Raw genomic sequence first — 20,410 nt, 5'->3', positions numbered from 1 at the left:
ACTTGGTCTGTGATCGTGTTCCGTTTTGCTTTATCTTGAAACGCAGACCCGTTTGTGGCCCTCCAGGGTTGGCATTTGAGTCTCTCGTGCCAGAGTAGTGAGAAACCTCTCAGCTATGTCAGAAAAACAGTTAACTGAAACATCCTGAAACGTCCAGATCCACTAAGCACTAGATGTAATTTGCCTCTCAATTAAAGGAACCAGCTTTAGGAGATCAGGAGCTTTGAAAAATGGTTCATAGACAACCCCGCGTAAGACAAAGGTGCGCACCGACAACTGAGCGCAAGACGGAGGCGCGCACCGAAGAAAATTACAGTTTTTAGGGGCTCCGACGGGGGGGGGGGTTGTTGGGGAGCCCCCCCAGTTTACTTAATAGAGATCGCGCCGGCGTTGTGGGGGGTTTGGGGGGTTGTAACCCTCCACATTTTACTGTAAACTTAACTATTTCCCTAAAAACAGGGAAAAAGTGAAGTTTTCAGTAAAATGTGGGGGGTTACAACCCCACAAACCCCCCACAACGCCCCCACAACGCGGCGCGATCTCTATTAAGTAAAGTGAAGGGGTTCCCCCCCACGCCCCCCCATCGGAGCCCTAAAAACTGTAATTTTCTATGGCGCACGCCTCCGCGCTGCGCTCAATTGTCTGCGCGCGCCTTTGTCCCGGCGCGCTTTTGACCTGACACCGAAAAATGCACAGAATTAGATAGATATTCAGAGGGACGGGCACTGTATAATCATAAATGGATTCGTTATCTATTTAAAATTCTGCCTGCTTTAGACAAAAGTTTTGGAATGAATACTTTTAGGCCTGGTTCCGCAAAGCCCCAACCCAGATGCCAGATCCATGCCCACACTAGTTAACTTAATCAAGCTTATCATTTATTTGATGTAGCACCTACCGTTACGTCTAGGCAGTTTACACTGAATTTTTGAAAAAAAACCCAAAGACATATCTGATGAAACAGGGGATTTAAAAAACACATCATTGATGCAATACACAGAAAAAAAGAAACCGTGACTGGAGCCAAAGGGGAGGAGGGGAAAAAAATACAATAATCAAAAAAAGAAAAGGCCATACAATTAATGTTCTGTACTGAGAGAGAATAAGAACTTTTTAGATAGTATAGGCATCCTTAAACAAAAAGGTCTTTAAATTTGTCTAATATATTGGTAAGGACGTTTCTTGTCTAAGATGGCTTGGAAGGGCGTTCCATAAGGTAGGAGCAACAACAGAAAAAAAAAATCAATTATAATGGCATGGACTAGCGTTAATTAGTATTTAGATGAAGGAACTAGACAGTCTAGTATGGTATGTGTCCCGTATGTGGACATTCAGTTGAAGACGGGCTGGGGAGGGCTTTGATGGCTGAAATGGTTAAGATGGGCTGGGGAGAGCTTGGATGGAAACTCCATCCAAGTAGATAGAACCTAAGCACACTACCGGACAGGGCTCTGGGTTTCTGGCCCAGAAATATTTAAGAAAAAGGACCATTATAATTATAAGATTGATTTTTATGGAGCATGTAAGGTTGGGCAGACTGGATGGACCATTCGGGTCTTTATCTGCCATCATGTACTATGTTACTATGATCTGCACTCCACCCTATCCCATCCCATGCAGGCCTAGATTCTATAGTCTGCAGCTCCAAAGATGTGTGGCTATGGGATGGGCATGGATGGATCAAGGAGTGTTCCCGGAAGCTAGGCACCATATTATAGAACTAGTGTTTAAGCCCGTTAGATTAATGGGTGCTAGAATATATGTGTAGACTTAGACTTTTCTTTTCTTTCTTTCTTTCTTTCTTTTTTTTTTTCTTTCTCTCCCCCCCTGTCCAGCGGCACCCCTTCCCTGCTCCCCCTGTCCAGCAGTAGCCCTTCTCCCTTGCTTCTACCTCCCCCCCTGTCCAGTAGTACCCTTTCCCTGCTCCCCCTGTCCAGCAGTAGCCCTTCTCCCTTGCTTTTACCTCCCCCCCCTGTCCAGTAGTACCCTTTCCCTGCTCCCCCTGTCCAGCAGTACCCTTTCCCTGCTCCCCCTGTCCAGCAGTAGCCCTTCTCCCTTGCTTTTACCTAACCATATTCAAGATCCCATTTCCCCTTTACCTTATCTATTTCTGTCTGGCGCTGTTGGGAATTGGATTTGGGCTCCGGGGGAGCTGGCTTCTGCATCGTTTGCCGACGCACTCTGGCGCAGGGCCTCTGCTGGGCCGCGGGGAGCTGGTTTGGCCACACTGCATCTGTGGAGTTCGTTGTCCGGGCCGCGGGAGGAGTAGGTTGTGTGTGGGAGCCGACAGGATAGCGCCGTGGCTCCCTTCATCCCTTGCTGCCCCGCTCCCCCCCTTCCCTTCCCGCGGTCCCGTTGACACATTTTTGGGTTTGAGGGTGCCGGGTGTCTTCTCTCATGATCGCGCCTGTGTCGGAAGCCTTCTCCGATGCAGGAGCGGCTCGTGGGAGGAGCTGTCGTGGCGTGTTCTTTTAAAATAAACTCTGGACTGCGCGAGGTGGAGAGCAGGCAGGCCACTGGCACAGCTAGGCGCGCATGCGCACACCTACCTGCAAGAGACCTACACTCACGGAAAACCGGCGCACGCAGGTGGAAGTGCGCATGCGCGGCTAGAGCTTTATTATATTAGATAGTATCGCTTGCATGTTCAACAGCCATAAATTGCGCACCAGCATTTGTACCAGGTTTTGGCAGACATAAATGCTGGCACCCAAAGTTAGGTGTGAAACCCACGCTAAGCTCATATTTTATAAAGGGCGCGTGGTGCGGCATGCCCTTTTACAGAATCCTAGCTTAGCGTGGATCATCCCGGTACGTACAAGAATCTGGTTTCCTGGGGTTTCAGTTTAATTTCTGTTCACGTGCCTCTTGTTTATGGTCATAATAGCTAAGAAGAAGAAGAAAAAAATTAAATTGGATCAGGTTGGGCAGACTGGATGGACTATTTGGGTCTTTATCTGCCGTCATCTACTAAGTTACTATTTTGTGTGTGTGCGTGTGTGACAAATGGCAGATTTTCTCTTTGTATGTAATTTCATTGTAAGGTTCTATAGTTAACTGGCGTGTTCAGTTTTCCTAGTACGAGGGCCCACTGGATGTTTACGCTGCTGCCTTTTCCTCTGTGATGGTGGTTGTTGGGTGTCATCGATTCGTGTTCGAGTCCTAGCGACTCGATGAATTACAGATCTAAAAAGAAATCGCTTTTGTGCTAGTCCGGTAAGGTCTTCCAGTGTCATCCCCATGGTTGTTGTCAACGTGTCCAGCCATCTGATTGCAGGTTGCCCTCTTTGCCCGGTTCTTTCGATCTCCCAAACATAAATATCCTCCTCCAGTGATCTTTCTCTTCTGACGGTGTGACCAAAATAAGACAGCCATAATTTTGTCATTTGGGTTTTGAGTGACATAGCCTCGGTAGGGTCTCTGTTATGGGTCCCCAGTGGCTTTTGGGAGAGACGGTACACACACACAACCCCAGAAACACCTTAAAGCTGTGCTGCAAATTCCTCTTCACTTGTTATTGAGACAGACATGGGGGAAGCCACTGCTTGCCCTGGATCGGTAGCAAGGAATCTTGTTACTCTTTGGGATTCTGGAATCTTGCTATTCTTTGGGGATTTTGCATGGAATTTTGCTACTATTTGGGTTTTTCCCAGGTACTAGTGACCTGGATTGGCCACCTTGAGGACAGGCGACTGGACTAGATGGACCATTGTTCTGACCCAGTAAGTCTATTCTTTTTTTTTTTTTTTTATTAAGTATAACAATTTTATAATACATACAGTATTCTAAAGCAATATGAGTCCACATCAAGAAAAAGAGAGGAAGCATTCTTAGAAATTTTAAACATCAAAGGAAAAAAAAAATATATATATATATATATATACACTACCTGTAGATAACTTATTATTAAGTTTTTGTTTGAACATCCGTCTCTTTATCTATCAGGAATCTCTCCAACTGATCAGGTTAAAAAAAAAACATGAAATATTTAAATAAGTAATCATACATTTGGCAGGAAATTTTAAGAAAAAAATTGCTCCCAAAGATAATACTCAAGATTTATATTGAAGAAATTGTTTCCACCTATATTGGGTAGCCCTACACACATCCGGAAACATTTGTAGTTTCTGCCCACAAAACAGGAAATCTTTTTTTAAGAAATAATTTTTCAAAACAACGCTTTTACAATTTTCTGAGGCAAAAGTTACCAAGAGGGTGGCCCGCTCAGAAATTTCATCCTGAGTTGTTTCAAGAAATAATGTTAAATTTTCCAGTGGGTCCAGTGGGTCTTTCTTCTGGTCAGATCCACCAGTAGCTCCTCCCTCTTGGTTAACTGTCCCTCTAGTTGGAATATAGAAACATCTATTCAAAACTATAGTTTCAGCATTGCTCAATTCTAGAACCTCTTTAAAATATTTTTGAAGTAGGATCTCTGACGAGAGCAGTGAACATTTGGGGAAATTCAGTATTCTCAGATTGGAAGCTCTCATATGATTTTCAATAGTTTCACATTGCCTATGCAACCAAAGACTATCCTTAATTGCAGAAGTACTAGTCTGCTGTTTACTATCTGAGAATCTAATTTTTTAACTTCTCCTTCTAATTGATTAATTTTCCCATCTATAAGTTCCATTTTAGATACTACTTGATCTGAAAAAGCACAAAGTTTTTGGACTGGACCCTGTAGTAGAGCTTCAGACCTCTTAACCACCATCCATACATCCTTTAAAGTAATATTCTGGGGAATTTCCTCATTAGTCAAATTTCCACAAGGAAACTTGACTGGTTGGATCAACTGTGGTTGTTATCACTCGGTCTGAGGCTACATTCTCTCCAACGGGAAGACTACCATTTGGACAAGTCTCCCCTGGAGAGAAACAAGAGACGGGTGGACCCGGGGAAATTCTTTCCCCAGAACTTAATGAAGCCCCTGATATATTGCCTGCAATAGGAGAGGGAGAGATAGGCTTAGGAGTTAATACTAAGTGTCTTTCAATAGGGCCTAGGCAAGATGGAGTACTAGATGGTAACAGTTTAGGCTTAACCTTTCGCTTTCCCATATTCACAACAAATCCACATAAAATAAAAGAAAATCCCAAACCGTGTTCCCTACTCCACTAGGGCTCCACCGGAACTTCAAAGGAGGTCCCTGCGGCAAGTTCTTATCTCCGATTGGCCCCTCCCACTGAGATCAGCGAGGGGCTCGGGAACAGCTGACAAAGCTGCCGGGTAGCTCCTTTCACCTAGCAAAAGTGCCTCCTCTCTTTCCCCCCAGTAAGTCTATTCTTATGTTCTTATGTACATACTGTACCTGGTATGATTATCTCTATATTTTAGAACAAAAGCCTCACCTTCTGACTGTTAAATATGCATTAATAGCTGCTCTGTGTGTGTGTGTTTGGGGGGGGGGGGATAGGGTGTACTGTATATACATATGTGTGTGTGAGTGCATACAAAACCCAGAAACACTTTAAGCTGTGTTGCAAATTCCTCTCCACCTAAAGCTGCACATTGCTACCTACATACCTGGTATGATAATCTCTATATTTTAACAAAGAACAAAAGCCTGTCTGTTTATATGCTTCTATCTGCTCACCTGCTTTCAGCCTCAAAGAACTGCTGCTTGCTTCTTTTTTTTTTTTTTTAATAACTAGGCCGTACCCTGAAGATGCATATTCTTGTTTTCTGGCAGTATAAATGTAGCTTTCATACACAGAGATTCTAGATCCAGTTCCATCCCTCACCCTGTGCTTTCCCCACTTGTTAGAATCTGGATATGCTTTCTGTCATATCCAGAGACACGGTCAGCGTGCTGCTTTTAGGTGCCTAACTTGTGTCCCAGTTATACAATTGCCCCCAAATTGTGACCAAAAAGCAAAATACAAACGGGATGCTAGGAATTACAGCGGTACCTCGAACTTCATCCGTTCCAGAACCCCGTTCGAGTTCCAAGACAAATTTTCCCATTGAAAATAATAGAAACTGGATTAAACCTTCCCACAAACTCAGCAAGATCGGGCCCCCACCAGCATAGACAGCAAGATCGGGCACCCCAACCGGCATGGACAGCAAGATTGGGGCCCCCTGGCACAGACAGCAAGATTGGGCCCCCACCGGCATAGGCAGCAAGATCGGCAACTGCAAGCGGTGCTCAGCCCAAAGCTTCCCTCCCAGGGGGAAATAGGAAGCTGCGTCAGAGGGGAAGCTTTGGGCTGAGCACCGCTTGCAGTTCTCGTACGTACGGATTCCAAAGCAGCGTTCGGATTACGGGGCAAAATTGAATTTAAAAAAATAGTTCGGATTCCAAGTTGTTCGATTTCTGGGGCGTTCGGATTCCGAGGTACCACTGTACTAGGAAAGGGATGGTAAATGCTGCCTGTAACCCCACCACCTGCAGCCTCTGACTTGTGCCTAACTCAGTGTCTCTCAAATGTTTTTAGCTCCAGCACCCTAAATGGAGCAAATGTTTTTCGTGACACATTATAACTGAAATTATAAAATTGCAAAACCAACAAAAATTTTAATCTGAGAGTTATTTATTTATGGATAACAACGGTGAATCTAAATTAGATAGAATAGAAATGCTAATTAATGCAATGGATGTGCTTGTTTTTGAGTGCAAATTAATTCAAAATGTGGCTCAATAGTTGACAAGCAAACACACATTTCATCATCCACCATCTGCAGTTCTCTCTTTTTTTTTTAATTTAGGGCTTCTTTTACTACATAGTAACATAGTAGATGACGGCAGATAAAGATCCGAATGGTCCATCCAGTCTACCCAACCTGATTCAATTTAAATTTTTTCTTCTTAGCTATTTCTGGGCAAGAATCCAAAGCTCTACCCAGTACTGTGCTTGGGTTCCAACTGCCGAAATCTCCGTCAAAACCGACTCCAGCCCATCTACACCCTCCCAGCCATTGAAGCCCTCCCCAGCCCATCCTCCACCAAACGGCCATATACAGACACAGACCATGCAAGTCTGCCCAGTACTGGCCTTAGTTCAATATTTAATATTATTTTCTGATTCTAAATCCTCTGTGTTCATCCCACGCTTCTTTGAACTCAGTCACAGTTTTACTCTCCACCACCTCTCTCGGGAGCACATTCCAGGCATCCACCACCCTCTCCGTAAAGTAGAATTTCCTAACATTGCTCTTGAATCTACCACCCCTCAACCTCAAATTATGTCCTCTGGTTTTACCATTTTCCTTTCTCTGGAAAAGATTTTGTCCTATGTTAATACCCTTCAAGTATTTGAATGTCTGAATGATATCTCCCCTGTCCCTCCTTTCCTCTAGGGCAGGGGTAGGGAACTCCGGTCCTCGAGAGCCATATTCTAGTCGGGTTTTCAGGATTTCCCCAATGACTATGCATGAGATCTATTTGCATGCACTGCTTTCAATGCATAGTCATTGGGGAAATCCTGAAAACCCGACTGGAATACGGCTCTCGAGGACCGGAGTTCCCTACCCCTGCTCTAGGGTATACATATTCAGGGCATCCAGTCTCTCCTCATACATCTTCTGGCGCAAGCCTCCTATCATTTTTGTCGCGGTTTTAGTGTGCGCTGAATTGACGCACGCGCTAGACCCTAACGCCGGTGTTAGTTTTTGGCATGTAGCGTGGGGGGGGGGGGGCAGCGCATGCTAAAAACGCTACCGCAGCGTAGTAAAAGGAGCACTTAATTTCCATCAGAGCTGAAAATCCAAGTTCGCAAAGATAAGAAGATCCAAATGGTAACAAAGCTTTGATTGCTTTGTTGCTCAAGTTAGGATAAATACTGCATAAAAAATATAATTAAAATAACTTGCCATTAGTTTTCAAGGACCAATCATGGCAAAGAATGATGCTTGTCTGGTCGGTTGTATCCTTGCACACACAGGCGCTCATAATATTGACAGACTCTTGCGAGCATGATACTTATGAAGGGAATTAAAAAAAAATAGGTAAAATTCTGGAATCTCTTATGGCACACCCGGAATCTCTTTGGGGCACACCACTGTGCCGTGGCACACAGTTTGAGAGACACTTCTCTAACTACTACCTGGCTGTAGCCCCTCCCAATCAAGATTTTAGGTGGCCTCACAAACCTTACTACATATGTAAACAAAGCCCTCTCAAGGCGGCACGAGCCGCCAGTGCGCAACAAAGGAGCGCATGCTCCTTCGGGCACTTCCTGAGGTTGCCTCCCTTTTCTTACAACCATACTTTTTAATGTCTGTTTCTTTTCTCTCTTCCTTTCCTTATGGCGCCAACTCACTCTCTGCTTCTCATACTCGCTCTCCCCAGTCTTGCCATACTCCCTATTCCCTTCGACTCTACCCCAAAAGTCCTCACTATCCTTCTCTTTTTCCTATCCCCTCACCAGCCATCTTGTCATCTACCATATTCTCTGCTCTCGAGCTCAAACATTCTCTCCCTTCCATTCATCTATCCCCTTTCTCTTTGAGCACCTCCCGTCTTTGTCATTGCCGTCACTCTTCCCCTTTGATTTGACGCACTCTCCTACTTCTTCTTCTGCTCAGCTCAGGGGATGTCAGTCCCGCCCTTGGCCCTCCATGACATATGCCTCATCACATGTGCAACCATCCCAACCTTATTTCTGTTCCTCCCCTTTCGTCCTCCTCTCTCATGGGCCCTATAGAATGTTCACTCTGCCTTCAACTTACATTCACAAGCTCTTTATCGCCCATTCCCTCCACCTGCTTGCTCTAACTGAGATGTGGATTTGCCCTGAGGACTCCACTGCAGCTGCTGCCCTCTCCCTTAGGGGCTACTAATATTCTCCCATATACTTGATAGAGGTGGAGGAGTTTGGCTTCTCTCTTCTTCATGATGATTTCAACCTCTTCTCCCACTCCAATTGCACCACCGTTCCTCATTTGAAGTCCATTCTGTCCGCCTATTCACTCTCTATCTCATCAGACAGTGGTCATATATTAGTCCCCCAAGAATTCCCCTTCCTCTTTTCTCACCAAGTTTGACTCCTGGCTTTCTGTATTCCTCTTCTCCCTCCCTCCTCCTTGGGGATTTTAACATTCACGCCAATGATCCTTCTGACACTTATGTCTCTTAGGTTTCTTGCATTAACCTCCTCATTCGACCTCCATCTGTGCTCTTCTACCCCTACTCACTGGCATGGCCACTGCCTTGGTCTTGTGTTCTTCTCCAGCTGCTTCCTCTCCAACTGCTCCACCTCGCTGCATTCCCCATCTCTGATCATCATTTGATAACCTTCACAATTACTCATCTTTCCCTCAGACACTGTCTTCACTAACAGAGGGCACGAAGGTTTCAAAACCTATCTTTCCATACTTTTTCCACTGTTTCCCCTCTCCTTGCCTCCACTCTGTTATCCAAGTTCTCTCCTCTGAACTAACACTCTTCTATCTGTTCCCCACTTTATCAGGTATACCAAACCTCAGCCTAGGCTCACTCCCGAGTGCCTTTGGCTCAAATCTCACACACATTCTGACTTCCTTCACTTTAAATTCATGCTGACCTCCTTTAATTCTGCTCTCATGCTGGCCAAGCAAAACTACTACATCCAGTTAACTAGCTCCCTTTCTTTCAACCCCTGCTGTGTCTTTGCCATGCCAAACTCCCTCCTCAAAACGCGCCCTCCTCCACCCCATCCTTTTCTCTCTCCCCAGATGATGGCTGAATTCTTAGATGACTGCAGTTAGCATAGCTGGGTTTTAAAAGGTTTGGACAAGTTCCTGGAGGAAAGTCCATAGTCTGCTATTGAGACAGCCATGGGAGAAACCACTGCTTGCCCTAGGATCAGTAGCATGGAATGTTGCTCCTCTTTGGGATTCCGGAATCTCACTGTTCTTTGGGATTCTGTATAGAATATTGTTGCTATTTGGGTTCTACCAAAATGGATTGTCTTGTGTTCTCATAAACTATTTCCCTATAATTAGGGACAGTCGACTGGTTTTGCTGTGCAGATCTAAGTGCTCTGGGTGGACAATATGGAATTAGATTGTGTGAGAGGTATGCTGACTCATCTAGTTAGATAATGTACTGTACTTTGAAAACTAGGAGAAGTAATGTACCAGTGATGCAATGAGGAATGGGCAACCAGTGGGCATTCTTCAGATGGGAAGCGTTATGGTCATATGTGCTTACTTTTTTGATCATTCTAATTGCCGTATTTTGGATTATTTGGAGGCAGTGGAGATCTTTGACTCTGATAAGTCCCTTTATATAAGGAATTGTAATAGTCTAATTGACTAATATAAGAACATAAGAATTGCCGCTGCTGGATCAGACCAGTGATCCATCATGCCCAGCAGTCCGCTCACACGGCGGCCCCCGGGTCAAAGATCAGTGCTCTAAAATGAGTCCAGCCTCACCTGTGTACGTCCCAGTTTAGCAGGAACTTGTCCAGCTTAGTCTTGAAACCCCCTAGAGGGTGTTTTCCCCTACAACAGACTCCGGATGAACGTTCCAGCAATCCACCACTCTCTGGGTGAAGAAGAACTTCCTTACGTTTGTACGAAATCTATCCCCTTTCAACTTTAGAGAGTGCTCTCCTGTTCTCTCTACCTTGGAGAGTGTGAACAGTCTGTCTTTATCTACTAAGTCTTTTCCCTTCAGTATTTTGAATGTTTTGATCATGTCTCCTCTGTCTTCTCTTTTCAAGGGAGAAGAGGCCCAGTTTCTCTAATCTCTCACTGTACGGCAACTCCTCCAGCCCCTTAACCGTTTTAGTCACTCTTCTCTGAGCCCTTTTGAGTAGTACCGTGTCTTTCTTCATGTACGGCGACCAGTGCTGGACGCAGTACTCCAGGTGAGGACCTCCGATTTGTTCGTGATCCCCTTCTTTATCATTCCTAGCATTCTGTTCGCCCTTTTTGCCGCCACAGCGCTTTGTGCAGACGGCTTCATTGACTTGTCGATCAGAACTCCCAAGTCTTTTTCCTGGAAGGTCTCTCCAAGTACCGCCCCGGACGTCTTGTATTCGTGCATGAGTTTTTTGTTACCGACAGGCATCACTTTGCACTTATCCACATTGAACCTCATTTGCCATGTCACTGCCCATTTCTCCAGCTTGATTATGTCAAGAATATATTTTTTTGAATGTTGCGTGCAGAAGGCTGCAGTAGAGAATGTATTGAGTGAATCAAGAAAGGTTTGTAAAAACAATGCAATATCTTTTTCTTTTTGTTAACCACCTCAAGCATCAAGGGCGGTAAAGAGAACCCCCTTGTAGGGTAACAGGAACTAAAGCTTACCCCCTGCAGGGTAAGAATAGCAACTAGGGGACGTTTTGCCAGTAGAAACTGCTTTGCACCCCCAGCATCCAATAAGTTCAGAAGAAAATGGGCATTTGAGGAAGAATAGAGGTGGAAATGCTTAGTGACACAGGGATTTCAATTGGTCGTCAGGAAGAAACAGAGTTGAATTACCTGTAGCAAATCAGGAAGGAACTGAACGCTGGGTGTTCTTTCCAGCCACCCACATTTTCACTTTGCTGCTTTCTGCTCTCATCCCTAGCAGTTCATTGATATTATGGGCGGTCACTCTGTGATATCCCCCGGGGTTATTAACACGTCATAGGTGCAGAATTGTGCCAGAGGAGCTTCCTGATTTCATTTAATTAGGGTTGGTTTCTAACTGGAATGTAGGACTCCTCCAGTGCCTTTCCACACAGCTGTTTACCTGCAGCTGGAGCCTCCTTATGTTGTAACAGACACGTTTGGCTTAGTCATGGCGGGTAGCTAGCTGTACAGGATTCTGGGGATTAGCATACAAAGGAAGGTATGAAAGGCAGCTTTTTTTGCTTCATGCTAAGTCAGTACAGCAGCCACAGATGCTAAAAATAAGCACGGCCACCTGTTGCAGCACCTGTGTCAGTAATATTGTGGGTTATGGAATATGGTTATTACCTAGTGCCACACCTAGAGGCACCCACTACGTGAGTCATGAAGCACGATTCTTTTTATTTCCAGCTTGTATGCGACGGTGGTTTGTTGCTACATCTCGCCATGCAGAAAACTACCGAAGAGAGATGGCAGAAGGACGGAATAGCTTTTTCAGGAACCATTCTAACTCCCAGTCATGAGAAATATATATGTTCATTGTGAAAGGTGAAATCTGGGCTTTAAATTCTAATCTCACATTTGCAGCTGTGTCTGGCTTTAAAAAAGTCGCTTCATCTCCACGAGCCTCAGTTCTGAGCTTATAATTTGTCCATCCAAGTACTGACTAATTCCAAGTGATTTTACTGTAGCTTATCCTGTCTGACCATAAAAAGAAAAGCAACAGACCCCCCCCCCAGTAGTAAACCAATCAAGAAGTGTAGAACCAGATAAATGGTCTGAAAAAAGAGGGAAGGGGCCTGAAGAGGTCAAAACAACAATTTTTATTAAATAGCAGGTTAGAAGAGTTCCCAACGTCCACCACAAAGCCACGACTCAACACAGGGCCGTAGAAGCCTGTGTCAGGAGTCGTAATCTTACGGTAAATGCACAGTCGTATAAATTTTAAGTGAGAGCCCACAACCTTGGAAGCACAAACAGAGTCTTATCTTTGAGCTCTTCTAACCTGTTATTTAATAAAATTGTTTGGACCTCCTCAGACCTCTTCCCCCCACCTCGGTTTTTTTTAGGGGGGGGAAAGAACATTTATCTGGCTTTACTCATCCTTTTATGACGATCACAGTGGAAGAACCTGCAGGAGTCCCAGAGAAGTTCTTTAACTCTTGAATAAACAGTGTATTAGAAGTACAGAGGTTTCCGTGCTGCTGAGTTCCAGTTTACTTCGCTGCCTATTAGGATAGGTAAATATGGGCTCCTTTTTGTCCCTATGCCTACTGGAATGGTGGGTGTGGGAATTTTCTCTACAAGCTGCCCTTTGGGGGTAAGTGGGTTCTGCATTTTTGTCTGCCCAGTTGACCCATGGCTGCAAGGTCCTGTCTATCCTGTGGTCTGGATATGGATTCATCTCTCCTCCACTCTCCATTTGGATAAAGTAGTGTGGCAGCCATGTTCATCCCATCTAAATGGAATAAATAGAAACAAAAGAAATCAGAAAGGAAAATAACGTGAGCGCGCTTAATAAAGTTATTGAGAAAGACATGGGGGAAGCCACTGCTTGCCCTGGATCGGTAGCATGGAATGTTGCTACTTTTTGGGGTTCTATATAGAATGTTGCTAATCCTTGGGTTCTGGCCAGGTACTAGTGACCTCGATTGGCCACCATGAGAACGGGCTACTGGACTTAATGGACCATTGGTCTGACCCAGTAAGGCTATTTTTATGTTCTTATGAGCTTTAGAAGGGTTTGAGAACACTTTTTTTTATTTATTCAGGTTTATGACTGAACTTGATCACTTGGTTCATAGACAACCCCGCGAAAGACAAAGTCGCGCGCTGACAACTGAGCGCAAGACGGAGGCGCGTGACGAAGAAAATTACAGTTTTTAGGGGCTCCGACGGGGGGTTTTGTTGGGGAGCCCCCCCAGTTTATTTAATAGAGATTGCGCCGGCGTTGTGGGGGGTTTGGGGGGTTGTAACCCTCCACATTTTACTGTAAACTTAACTTTTTCCCTAAAAACAGGGAAAAAGTGAAGTTTTCAGTAAAATGTGGGGAGTTACAACCCCCCAAACCCCCCACAACGCCCCCACAATGCGGTGCGATCTCTATTAAGTAAAGTGGGGGGGGGTTCCCCCCCATGCTCACCCCGTCGGAGCCCTAAAAAAGGTAATTTTCTGCGGCGCCCGCCTCCGCGCTGCGCTCAATTATCTGCGCGCGCCTTTGTCCCGGCGCGCTTTTGACCTGACACTGATCACTTTCTTCTGATAATTCTTTTAGTCTATATTGTTTTGTTTGCTGATATTTCTGTTAAACTAGATTTAATCGCTGATTGGGATTACCAATAACAGTCCGAAATTAAACACGTCTGCAACCACTGCTGTGCTTTTTACCTTGAGGATTGATTCAACCCAATATTGGTCGCCGTACCTTAAGAAGGATATGGCGTTACTCGAGAGGGTTCAGAGGAGAGCGACACGTCTGATAAAAGGGATGGAAAACCTCTCATTCGCTGAGAGATTGGAGAAACTGGGTCTCTTTTCCCTGGAGAAGAGGAGACTTAGAGGGGATATGATAGAGACATAAGATCATGAAGGGCATAGAGAGAGTAGAGAGGGACAGAAAGAGAGAGAGAAAGGGAGATAGAGAGAAATATATAGAGAGAGAGCTAGAAAGAAAGAGAGAGAGAGAAAGGGAGAGAGACAGAAATAGAGAGAGATAGATAGAGAAAGATTGGAGGAACTGGGTCTCTTTTCCCTGGAGAAGAGGAGACTTAGAGGGGATATGACAGAGACTTACAAGATCATGAAGGGCATAGAGAGAGTAGAGAGGGACAGATTCTTCAAACTTTCAAAAAATAAAAGAACAAGAGGGCATTCGGAAAAGTTGAAAGGGGACAGATTCAAAACGAATGCTAGGAAGTTCTTCTTTAACCAACGTGTGGTGGACACCTGGAATGCACTTCCAGAGGACGTAATTGGGCAGAGTACGGTACTGGGGTTTAAGAAAGGATTGGACAATTTCCTGCTGGAAAAGGGGATAGAGGGGTATAGATAGAGGATTACTGCACAGGTCCTGGACCTGTTGGGCCGCCGTGTGATTGGACTGCTGGGCACGATGGACCTCAGGTCTGACCCAGCGGAGGCATTGCTTATATTCTTAACTCTTTTTACCCATAACACGTCCCCTGAAATGATTCCATTAAAACCTTAGGAGTCGCCCCTCACAGCCACCTAACCTTTACTAGTCATATTTCTGCTCTGGTCCAGAAATCGTTCTACACTCTGCAGCTCATCCATTTCTTATGTTCTATTTTGTCATTTCATCCCTTCAGCTCCTCCCTCATTCTTTAGTAATTTTGCGACTCGATTTATATAATTCTCACCGCTGAGTTTTTCTGCAATGTTGATTTAGGAGGCCGTAGATGTACATAACGCTACAGTAAACCTCGGTTACCCTGTGTAAAAGCTGATGGTGTTACACCATTTCTTGTCACCGAGTATTGACTCTCTATTTTCTTGTATATTAATTTTAAGTGCTATCTAAATCACACTATACAGCTACACCTCATTGTACAGTACCCCCCTTCCCTAGACCTTACCTGGTGGTCTAGCGGCGACACGGGGTAGGATCAATCGTCCTACGCTCCTGCCCCATTCAGAGCCGTCATCAAAATGGCTGCCGTGAGTTCCCGTTGTCTTAACGTGTTTACATGTAAGTTTTCACCGATTGTACAGTCCTTCTTGTTTGTTAACCGCCCGGAACTCATGGTTGGGCGGTATACAAGAATAAAGTTATTATTATACAGTCTCTCATTATTCGCGCGTTCTCGATGCACAAATTTGCCTACCTGCGGTTGCACCGATTGAAGCCTGATTTCCCATTCGTGCCGCTGTGTTCATTTATTTGCGAACCGGAGCTTCAAAAAAATTTTTTTTTTTTTTTGCTTTCACTTTTACCTCGTGACCAGGCTTTGCTTCCAGCTATGCCCCCCCCCCCCCACCCACCCAAGCGTCCAGAGAGTGAATTACAAGTACTTTATTTATTTATTTAGATTTTTATCCCGTCCTCCCAGTAGCTCAGAACGGTTTACAAGTAAACATTCACAATGGAGTGAATTGGACATACAAAATTATACAGAAGATTTAAATACTTGGACATACGAGACTGTGCAGCAGTTTAGATATAGGGACTATACAGAAAATTAAGAACAGTAGTTTAAATATAAGTAGTTTAGTTTAGATACAAGTTATTTGAGTATAGGCTGAGAGTGGACTATTCAGAAATTTAGGCAGAAGATTAGAATGGAGAAAGAAGGGTAGAGGTGGGGTTTAAGGGGGTTGGGTGTAGACTGAGGGTGACCTTTAGTTGAAGAGAGGAGGGTCTTTACCATTTTCCCGAATGTCATTTATGCAGAATAGACTGGGCATGACTGTAATATGCTTTATTTGGGAATGACTAAAATTAGATATAAAGCGTTAAAGCAATTGATGAATTCTACTGTGAGGTTGATCTTGGGAATCTCACGGACAGAACATATTACCCCTGTGCTAAAACAGTTGCACCGACTTCCAGTGCCGCAAAGGGTTTGTTATAAAACGTTGTCAGTGATACATCAGAGCTTGTATGGATCTGTTCCTTTGAACTTTCAATCTTTGTGGGAGGTGTATCAGCCGAGCAGGAATTTAAAGTCTGAGGGTACTATGAGATTAACCTCTGAAACGGAGAAAGCTGTCCGGTATGAAAAATCCAGAGTGGCAATGTTGTCCGGAGCCGGGGTCTGATACATTCACTGATTAAGCTAAAATGGATTACTGCAACTCACTACTACTTTACATCTCCCAAAAAGAAAAAAGAAGACTTCAACTTATCCAAAATACAGCTATTAAACTAATATATAACGCTAAGAAATATGACCACGTCACGCCATTATTGATTGATTCTCACTGGCTCCCTATCAATCATTGCATCCTTTTTAAGCTCATGCTGCTAATATTTAAAACCCTAACCTATAGCCAGGATGTTAATACCCCATAAGACAATACGTCCACTCAGGTCATCCTTCCAAAATCTCTTATCTATACCCTCTTTGAAAACAGTAGGCACGAGAAGATCCGATATGTTCTCTGTAATGGGCCCCCAATGGTGGAATTCATTACCACATTATATTAAAAATGAAAAAGACCTCTCCTCTTTTAAAAAATCGTTAAAATCTTATCTTTTTAAAGATGCTTATAATACTTGAACTTTAGATTTGCTTAATATTTTTAAATTTTAACTATCCCATTTCCTTTTGTTCTTTTCCCTTTTTGTTTTTCTTCTAAATAGAATTGTAACTTCCCCCCCCCTTCCTCCCAACTCAAGTTTGTCTTGTCTCTAAGAATTTTGTCATTTGGTTTGTCCTTTTTGTAATTCACACTTTTCTTTTAATAATTTTGTACATCGCTTAGCAAACCGATTAAGCGATCCATCAAATTCTAATAAACTTGTAACTTGTAACATGTCAAATTTTGGAATTCCCTCCCTGGTATCCTGAGGACCTGTTCCGACCGCTTACAATTTAGAAAGATGTTGAAGACACAACTCTTTGTGGAGGCTTTTTTTTTAACTACCTGGTAGATTTATTTTAAAGAATTCTATTGCACTTTATTTTCTGTGATGGCTAATGTGTAAATTCTTTGAGCTCTCAAAATTATTTAGAGGGGATGAGATTGCCGTGTAATTTGAACGCATTTTGTAAATGCGTTTGTGTATGAATTTTTGTGAATGTTTTTCAGTTGTTAACCGCTTAGGGCTCCTTTTACGAAGCAACGCGTTAATGGCTTTATCACACACACCTTTTTAGCGCTAACCCCCGCGCGAGCCGAAAAACTACTGCCTGCTCAAGAGGAGGCGGTAGCGGCTAGCGCGGCTGACAAATTAGCCCGCGCTATTACGCACGTTAAACCGCTAACTCAGCTTCGTAAAAGGAGCCCTTAGTTTTAGGCGGTCTAGAAATATTCTATATAATAAAAGCCTAAGCGCACATGCGCACTTAGGATTTCGTGTTCCCTGCCGCTGTGGTTTGTGATCCGTGGCCACCAACCCGGCGGCAGGGAACATTCTGGCCACTCCCCTCCTCCCGCCCTCACTCACCATGGAAGCCAGGCAAGCTCTCTCCCTGCCCGCGTCCTCGGCAGGGAACACACCTCCCGCCCTCACTCGCCACTGCCGCCGCCACCGCCGCTGCTGATCCTCCTCTTCAGAGCAGCCTGCGATGGTGGCCGGCTTTAGCGAACCTCGCAGGCCGCTCTCCAACCTCAGTAGCACGTTCCCTCTGACACACGGGATCGCGTCAGAGGGAACGTGTTACCGAGTTGGAGAGAGGCCTGCGAGGTTCGCTAAAGCCGGCCACCATCGCAGGCTGCTCTTTAGAGGAGGATCAGCCACCACGATCGCCAAAAAGTAGAGTCCTGCATTCGTGGCAGCAAGGGGACCTGGAGGGGAAGGGAAATACCGCTGCTGCTTCTGCAAAGGAAAGTGGGGGGGGGGGGAGAGAAGGGAATGGGGGTGGGGGTGGGGGAAAATGCTGCTACTACTTCACAGGGATCTGGGTAAGGGAAATATCAGTACTGCTTCTGCAAAGGAAAGTGGGGGGGAGAGAAGGGAATGGGGGTGGGTGGGGGAAAATGCTGCTACTACTTCACAGGGACCTGGAGGGGAAGGGAAATACCGCTGTTGCTTCTGCAAAGGAAAGTGTGTGTGGGGGGGGGGGAGAGACAGAAAGAAATACAGACAGGCAAAGGAGGCCAGGGAGAAAGACAGACAGGGGACCAGAGAGACAGACAGACAAAGGGTGCCAGGGAGAGAGAGAAAAAAATAGCAGGAGGGAGAGAGACAGAAAGGAAGGAAGAAAGAGACAGGAGCAGGGAGAGAGACATAAATAAAGAAAGACAGACAGGCATATATTCTAGCACCCGTTAATGTAACGGGCTTAAACACTAGTTAGAAATAAATAAATAAAATCTCCTCTCTTCAGTCTATGTAAACTGCTTAGATATTTTCATTTTGATTGATTACTTTAGCAACGTGGTACAAAATGCTTGATTTAAATTTTTTTTAAAAAGGTATATGACCTGATGAAAGAAAATAAACTTTATCAAAAATGTATTGCAAGTTTTATCGCATTTTCTTTTGGTTTTGTTTTATTCCTATTTATTCCTTGCCTTCCCTCCCCCACATACACAACGGATAATTTTACTGATTATAAAGGACTCAGTGGCTAAGACAAGTTGTCCTCTGTGGATTTTGGCTTCTTGCTTCAGGTCCACAGGAAGACGGAACGTTCTGCTATGAACTCACACCCGCGGCGCATCCGTCTGAAGCCCTGGCTCATCGCCCAGGTCAACAGCGGGCAGTACCCAGGCCTCCAGTGGGAAAACCAAGAGCGCAAGCTGTTCCGTATTCCCTGGCGCCATGCCACCAGACACATCTCCATCCAGGATGACGAGAACACTATATTCAAGGTGAGCAGGAAGAGCTCTTCATGGGACTCTTGTAGGGTGCTAAATAAGCAATGTGATTGGCTACTGAGGCTGTCTCTCATGGTACCTTTACCGGATTGGCAAAGCAGCATCATAAAGTCATAAAGTCAGATAAAAATAGTCATAAATGCCATCTTTTCCACACACCCTTTTGGGAACATAGAATACAAGAAGGGGGTGGGAAGCTGCTTTATAATATTTCAGGTTAGCCCAGTGGCTTAGTGGAACATTACATTGGTGTCTTCTATCCTGCCAATACTTTTCAGTTCTAAGCAGTTTACAACAAGAAATTAGCCTGGGCATTCCCAGGGAGATTACAAGGTTGGTAGCTATAGTATGCGTCAGGATCTGGGAAGGGTCGATACGGTTTGGTTAGATCATTTGACAAATTTCTTGAATAGTATGGTTTTCAGTTCTTTCCTGAATGTTTTGTAGTTGGGCGTCGTGGTCAGCAGATTTGAGAGGTGGTGGTCTATTTTCGATGCTGTGGTGGCTAGTAGGCTTTGCATGCCTTTGATTGGGGGGGGGGTAAAGTGTGCTTGAGTTCTCCGTGGTCTGGATGTGTTTTTCCTGATTAGGCTGTCGTTCAGATAGCTTGGTCCATTTCCATTTCGGGCTTTGAATAGGGTACAGTAGAATTTGTGTTGTATGCGTGCTTGTACTGGGAGCCAGTTTGAGTCATGGAAAGCTGAAGTAATGTGGTCAAATTTTTTCAGCGAGTATATCAGTCTGAGCTGTATTTTGGACTGTTCGAAATTGTTTTAGCATGTTGGCAGGGCATGACAGGTAAAGTAGTCCAGGAGTCCTAGTACTATGAGTTTGAATTGTTCGTTGTTGAAGTATTTTCGGATTTGTCTTAAGTTGAGCATGGTTGCAAATGCCTTCTGAACCGTTTTGCTGATTTGAAGTTGCATGATGCAGCCTTTGTCTGTCATTATTCCCAGCAGTTTTAGGTTGGGTTGTAAGGGATATGTGATGGAGTTTATTTCTAGGTTTGTTATGGTTGGGGTTTTGTTTCTTTCTAGAAGTAAGAATTTGGTTTTGTCTTGGTTCAGTTTTAATTTGGGGGTCTCTCATCCATTTTGACACTGTTTCTAGTGTAATGTGTAGTTTGTTCGTTGGGTTGGTCATGAGTTTAATTGGCAGAGCTTGGAGGAGCTCCAGAGTTAGCGCTTATTGCTGTTGAAGAGAGGGAATTCCAGTGGCCATGTCACAATGACGCCCACAGGGTGCAAGGGAACAATGATCTCCGATTCTGACTGTATGCATTCGAGTAGGGCTAAGCGTCCCGAGCTGTAGGTTGGGAGAGGTTCATCATTATTGTTTACCTTGTGGAAGGGGG

The 20,410-nt window shown here is 44.6% G+C and overlaps 1 protein-coding gene across 2 annotated transcripts in view; it reads left to right on the top strand.

Annotated features, from left to right (window-relative positions):
• The window catches only part of IRF5 (interferon regulatory factor 5), a 53,564-nt gene that overhangs the window by 13,545 nt on the left and 19,609 nt on the right, over positions 1 to 20,410 (top strand). For both annotated transcript variants that reach the window (XM_033959714.1, XM_033959713.1), the window contains exon 2: positions 18,850 to 19,050. In XM_033959714.1, the coding sequence (XP_033815605.1) occupies positions 18,877 to 19,050 (174 nt within the window). In that variant the 5' untranslated portion in view covers positions 18,850 to 18,876. The remainder of the gene's footprint in view (positions 1 to 18,849; positions 19,051 to 20,410) is intronic.

This window comes from Geotrypetes seraphini, chromosome 9 (genome assembly GCF_902459505.1).
Source record: "Geotrypetes seraphini chromosome 9, aGeoSer1.1, whole genome shotgun sequence".
NCBI classification, from domain to species: Eukaryota; Metazoa; Chordata; class Amphibia; order Gymnophiona; family Dermophiidae; genus Geotrypetes; species Geotrypetes seraphini.
This window is presented reverse-complemented; position numbering and strand designations above follow the sequence as displayed.